Source organism: Poecilia reticulata, chromosome 14 (assembly GCF_904066995.2).
Source record: "Poecilia reticulata chromosome 14, P_reticulata-male-v2, whole genome shotgun sequence".
Lineage (NCBI taxonomy): Eukaryota > Metazoa > Chordata > Actinopteri > Cyprinodontiformes > Poeciliidae > Poecilia > Poecilia reticulata.
In genome coordinates, this window is record NC_088843.1 from 19106058 (window position 1) to 19112337 (window position 6280).

Below are 6280 nucleotides of genomic sequence, written 5' to 3' on the forward strand. Positions count from 1 at the left end.
ACATCATTTCTCGTATTTCTGCTTGTTTTCTTTTCCATCAGCATGGCAGCCTGAGTGTTAGGGAGGCGGGGCGGGCTGAGAAAAAAACGATGCATCACTGACAGGCTCACAAGCTGGAGGAGTGAGGTAAGGCCTCAGATGAGTCACGAGTCGTCGTAAAAAAAGCTGACCTGTTAAAGCACTTCTCTGCAAACCAGCAGCAGTACAGTCGAGGCCAGGCGCCAGATTGTGATGAATCCGACTCAACACGATCTCCTGAAAGTTGAGATCTAACAACCGATTTTCATTTCTTAGAGTTATTTCTAGTTCACACTTATTTCTTGAATCTCAAAATGTCACTATATATATATCCATCCATCCATCCATTTTCTTCCGCTTATCCGGGGTCGGGTCGCGGGGGACTATATATATATATATAAAATATTTATTTATTTTTAATCAATGAATTCCCATCATTTTCTGGCCAATCCCTTCCTCACGTAATATTAAAATTCTGCTCTAATGAGACTGGTAATTGTACAGCACTGTGATAACGTATTTACATCCCTTGAAGTCTTTCGTATTGCGCTACACTACAAACAGTACGGTAACTTGTTTGGTTTGTGTTTTATGAGCTAAACCAACATGTAGTGTAGAGTGACAAAGCAGAAGAAAAACTATATAAATGCTTTTCGAAAGTTTTTGAAAGTAAACCTTCACAGTACAGTGTGCTTTTGTGTTCAGACCATTATTTTATTTTTTATTTTGCAAAGTAGCTCAAGTTCAGTCAAATTGGATGAAAAGTGTCTATAAATACCAGTTTTTTAAGTCCTGACCCAGACTTGCAGATGGATTTACCCGTTTGTACTTGTGAACCCTTTAGCACATAAACACACTTTGAATTTAACGCTTCCATTGCAGTTCTGGCCTTTTAGTGACATCATGCTGGAAGTGGAAGCTCCGTCATCCCAGACAAGTATTATCCAGGATTTTCCTGCATTCCTGTATCTCACTTGTCCATGCTAAGGAAAACCATCCCCACATCATGATCCTGCCACCACTGTGTTTTATTTTGAGGATTGTATGTCAATGGTCCAGTGCAGAGTTGTGTGCGGTTAAAAAACAACAACAATTCTCGTTTGCACCAAAGAAAAATTGATGATCAACTCTTCATTACTTAAAAGCATTGAATGTAAGCAAGAATTACTAGTAATAAGTCACATGATTGCTGGATACGACATTAAACTGGGTGGAATGCAGCACAAGCTGGGACTCTGGTCAGTTAGCGAAATAGTTTTCATTTTCATCGCAAACTCACGACTCTTCAGCCAAACTCTGTGGGGTAAAGTAAAGCCGAGACGAACAATTTGAAAGACTTTGGAAAAGAAATATGATTCACAAAGCGTCACATCAGCTCACTGTCACTCCGCAGCGCTCAAGTGAGTAAATAAACTGGCACCGGAGCGAATGCAGCTCGAACCTTTGAGCCAAAGAGGGAGGAGAAAGAGACATGCCGTCACTGAGTGCTGTCAGCCATCGCTGTCTCTCGCTGGTGATTCAAGCTTTCCCAGTGATTCACGTCTGCTCAGAGACTAAACAACAGGCCCAGAGTGTTGTCACTCTTATTTTTTTCACCACCGACATCCTCCTCGTATTATTTCGCCCCTCCTCTCCATTCATCTCTGTGTCCGTCTCCCCACTGCTTCCTGCTTGCTAATTGTTGCTGTGCCCACACACCCGGTTGTTTTTCCACCGACCGCGCACCAGCTCCCTCTCTCTCTGTCTTGAGGTCCTTGTTGTTAGACCTCCAGGACGTTCAAAAAAGAGAGAGAGAGAAAAAAAAACTCCTAACACACCCAATTCCACCTGCGGGCCGGTGCAGCCCAGCAGGGGATTTCACTGCGCTGATGACGGGGCGCACTCTTCCTTCCTGAACCCACATAAATCTGTCGATGGCTTCTGTCCTGGAGTCTAATATTAAAGCTGTTTTCCATCACGCCAAACTGCAAGGAAGGGAAAGCTATTGTTAATTAGCATGGTCTGGTGTAGCTGCTAGCACTGGCCATGGCTGGGACTCACCCCTTGTTTTTAAAGAGCCTCCATCGTGACAGTGCCGACTTCTGCCGTTGAGGAGGATTATTGGTAATAACCCACCCAGTCACGATGCATTCGTTCTTCTTGAAAAGCACTGTTCACACTCTTTCTACTGCCCGCTGATTTATAGTTTGAACCTCTGCCACAGTTGTGCTCTTGCCTCTGTTGAACTGTGTGTAAATTCCACCTTGACTTCTCTTCTCAGAAAAATGACAAGAATGGACTTGCAAGGACATTTCCACCGAGCGAAGGACCTCTGTCATCTCACAGAATACGAGAAACTACCATCCTGAGGCTATAATCAAACACACACACAGCTCCAGACACAGACACACACAGCTCCAAGCATCCTTGCACACTTTGCAGGATTTGTGTTGGTTCAATCGTGAAACTGCAAAAAAAAATAAAAATGGAGGCAAAAGTAATTTAGATTAAACATTTAATTTCAGAGTTCAGAAAAGGGATGCATGAGTTATTTTGCAAAAGCAAAACACGCTTTAATGTATCTTCAACACAAAACAACAGAATAAATACACTGACGGGTTCTGCAGTGTTGAGAATGAGGTTTCTACAAAATAAAACGCTCACAAAGCAGTTCTCTTCACAGTTCTCTTCATTTTTCAAGGTCTTACATCGAGGAATGTAACAAACTTTAACAACCGCAAGGAATGACATTTTTCTGACACCATGTCATCCTTTTCGACAAGCACGCTTTCTATCGGTTTAGATTAAACGTCTAGAAATGCTGGCTCATAATACTCCCCCCCCCCCTGCTGTCCGCAGAGTTCAGTTAGCTGGTTCTGCGCCCAGTTGTCTAATTTCTGAAAGTCTGTTGCTGCTGTCCGGTTCTCTGGGCTCACAGTAGAACCCGAGCATGTTACAGTATATCTGAGCACAGAGGGAAGTTGTGCTCTGGCTCCTGCATGTAGCTCACCTGCCATGGAAGCCCCAGAGTAGGAGGTGGCTCCACAAAACTGTCCATGTATCCCTGAGGACACGGGGTCCACATCCCCGCCTGATACCCCAACCCGTCACCCATCTGAGGGTATCGCAGCGGACTGGGCGGGTGATCGTCAGGGCTGTTGCAGTGTCCACGAGAGGCGTAAAAATGTCCCTCAGTTGGATAACAAGGGTAGTGTGGTGAAGGTGGACATGATGTCGCCCCCTTATCCATGTATGCGTGTGGATCCGCAGTCAGCCTGTGGAGGTGAGGCCCCTGTTGCGGCTGCAGCTGCTGAGAGATGGACGCGTGCCAGGGGACATAGCTTTGATGCTCCAGGCGAGGAACTGCAACTCTGGTCTGCTCCAGTCGAGACCCTCCCACCACAGCTGGTCCTGCGGGTGACTTGTGGCATTCCCGGTGGCTGCACGGCTTGTTGGGAGGATTTGAACTCAGGAATACCGAGAGGGCAGAGATGCGGTTGATGGCCCTCTGCAGGGTGGCGATCTTAGACAACCGTTTGCCGCTCAGGTCATGATTCAGGGCAACTCGGAGAGCATTGAAAGCTTGGTTGTAGTCCATGATGCGCTTTCGCTCTCGCACATTAGCAGCCATTCTCCGAGCCTTCGAACGGACCGGTCTGTTGCGCTTCTTGTTCTGGCCTTCCTCAGGGTCGCTAGGACTCCCTTGAAAAGACTGTTTGACACCTCCATCGTCATCGCCTTGTCCCAGCACGCCGATCTCGAGCTCTTCCTCAGAAAACTCAGAACCGGTGACACTGCTGCAGCTCATTGTGTCAGTAATGCGGACACCAGACAAGTCCGAGCAAAGTCTGAGAGCGGGATTTGTTGGTTAGAAGTGGCCTGCCTCATCAACGCGCTTCCTTGACGTGTTCAGTGAGTGGGGCTGCCGGTGTTTGCTGCTGCCCAGGTAATCTCTCTCTGTCTTACTCCTCTGGTGCACCGTGGTTACCTTTACCTCAAAAAGACAGGTTGGTCTGCTTTTTAAAAGATCTTGTAGTCACATGGTACAATCATTTGAGAGGCATAATGCACTCTCTCTCCCCTTCCAAGTTTATGGGCGCCCTGCAGGCAAATGGCACTGTCACCTCCTCCTCCTCCTGCGCTGACTCTCCCTCACATCTCTCATCGTATCATCCAGGAGAGCTGCAACTACTAGATATTTACACACACTGCATGAGAAGAAATATAGCCTTCCTTTAACTGTCTGACATTAAATCAGACCGATCTTTCCTCGTTTTAGGTCAGTTGGAATTACCAAAACTATTTCAAATATTCTTAAATTTAACAACTTATTGAAGTGGTTTACTAAACTAGCTTTTCCTTACTTACTCTCATTACGTCATTACCTCTGTTCATAGTCTTTCCCTAAAGACTTTCAGTATAGCTGAGCAGTTTTTATGGCTCCCAAATATTGGGATTTGCTTTTCCAGCTCTTTCAGTTTGAAATGAAACAATCACAGTGAATCAAATACTTTGATTCCTGCACTGCGTATTGTTTACCATACATACATCCTAGACCGGAGGTCCTCAACTCCAAGCCTCGAGGGTTGGTGTTCTGAAACATTTAGGTGTGTCTCTGCTCCAACGAGTCAAATAATGAGGCCATTAGCAGGACTCTGGAGGACTTGACTGCATGCTGAGGAGGTAATTCAACCATTCGATTTAGCTGTGTTGGACCAGGGACACATCTAGAAGTTTTAGAACACCGGCCCTCGAGGCCTGGATTTGAGGACCCCTGTCCTGCTCAAGAGTCGGGTTTTAGATGTGTTTCTGCTTCGACTCATTGAAATGCTTCAGCTACCTCTTCAACATGCCAAAGATCTGCAGAGGCTCGCTAATGAGCCATCATTTGATTCAGGTGTGACGAGCCATGGAAAGAACTAAAAGTTAAAGGATATTAGGCTTTTCAAGACTGGCTTCGGACATCACTGGGCTAGACGAATTGAACATTTATCAAAGTGACCTAATCTGGTGTACGTTTCCTCTCCTGACGAGTCTAGGTGAAGCGGAACCTTCTTATCTCCAGCAGGTAAGCTTCATCCTGCCAATTAGCCGTCTCTACAGTGGCGATTCTCGCTCTCCCTGTCTCTCTGTTTGCTCAGCTTTAAGGGCTGTGTAATTTAAAGTGGCTGCCCTGAAACCCATTCCCATAAATCAGGCCTGGGCAGCACCTGAGGACAAGACCAAAGTGAGGCCTCCACTTCAAAGAGAGGGAAAACCAAGGGTAAATATTTCACAATTAGAACCTGTGATTGCTGCTGGCCTCAACAATCGATCTTTCATCGTCCTTTGCTTGTGAGGAAAGGGTGCCACTTTGGTGGAAGTGGAACATTCACACAGTTTCACATATCATAGTTTTGCGTAAGATGGATAATTCCTTGTGACTTGTTAGAAGGAATGTTGGGTCAACGAAGAAAATAATCACAACCATTCACAATGTGTGATATGCTTCTGACGATAAAGGAAGAGTGAAAATAGAAAAGACTGACTGTCACGTCAAAGATGGCTGCTGTGTCTTTAGGTGATTCCTTTGACTTTTACCAGAGTGTTTGGTCAACGATGGGTAGATTAAAAGCAGCCTCTCAGGCACTGAACTGGGGGGTCGTTGAGAAGCATTGCTTCCTTCCTGCTCTCTCCTTTTATTATGTGTCCAACTCTTTGAGACACAAACCCAGTTTCAGTCCAGACCTTCACCCCTGGAAGTCCAACTATTGAACACCAGTCTTTTCATTAGTATGGATAATCCAGCCAGTCATCTGCTGAAGTCCCATCCAGTCCGACCCAGCTGGCTGTATTTCTCTGAACCACTGAGTTATAGCTGATTCTCCACATATTCTCTTAAACTGGCACTTTGAAGAGTAGTCATACGCCTCTCTAAGCATACTGGCCGCCTTCTGAATGTTATTCTGACCTACAGGCTTTTAAACTGCTAAATACCCAGAAAGAACCCAACATGCAAACGCCATTCAGATAATCCTCGAACTCAAGACCTTCTTGGTGCAAGGTGCTTCAAGTTCCCCAGTTGATCCATTCTTATTAAGTTTATCATTACATAATTATGTTACCCCTGCATTGTGTATAAGTTAAAGTGAAACATTCCTATATATATATGTATATATATATATGCAATACAATTGTGAAGAAAGTTGACATTTGACCAAAGATAATCCTAAAAATGTGCAAGAAGTCACCTTAACAACATTCAGTCTAAGTGTTTCCATATTTTTCTTGTTTATGATTTCCA

General features: G+C 45.0%; 1 protein-coding gene across 1 annotated transcript; it reads right to left on the reverse strand.

Moving 5' to 3' along the window:
• Nucleotides 1–2495: 2495 nt before the first annotated feature.
• On the reverse strand, nucleotides 2496–4378 carry bhlha9 (basic helix-loop-helix family, member a9). Its single transcript, XM_008428322.3, is given in 2 exon segments — nucleotides 2496–3819; nucleotides 3822–4378. Coding segments are annotated over 2 exon segments (933 nt in total). The 5' UTR covers nucleotides 3886–4378; the 3' UTR covers nucleotides 2496–2950.
• Nucleotides 4379–6280: the final 1902 nt, after the last annotated feature.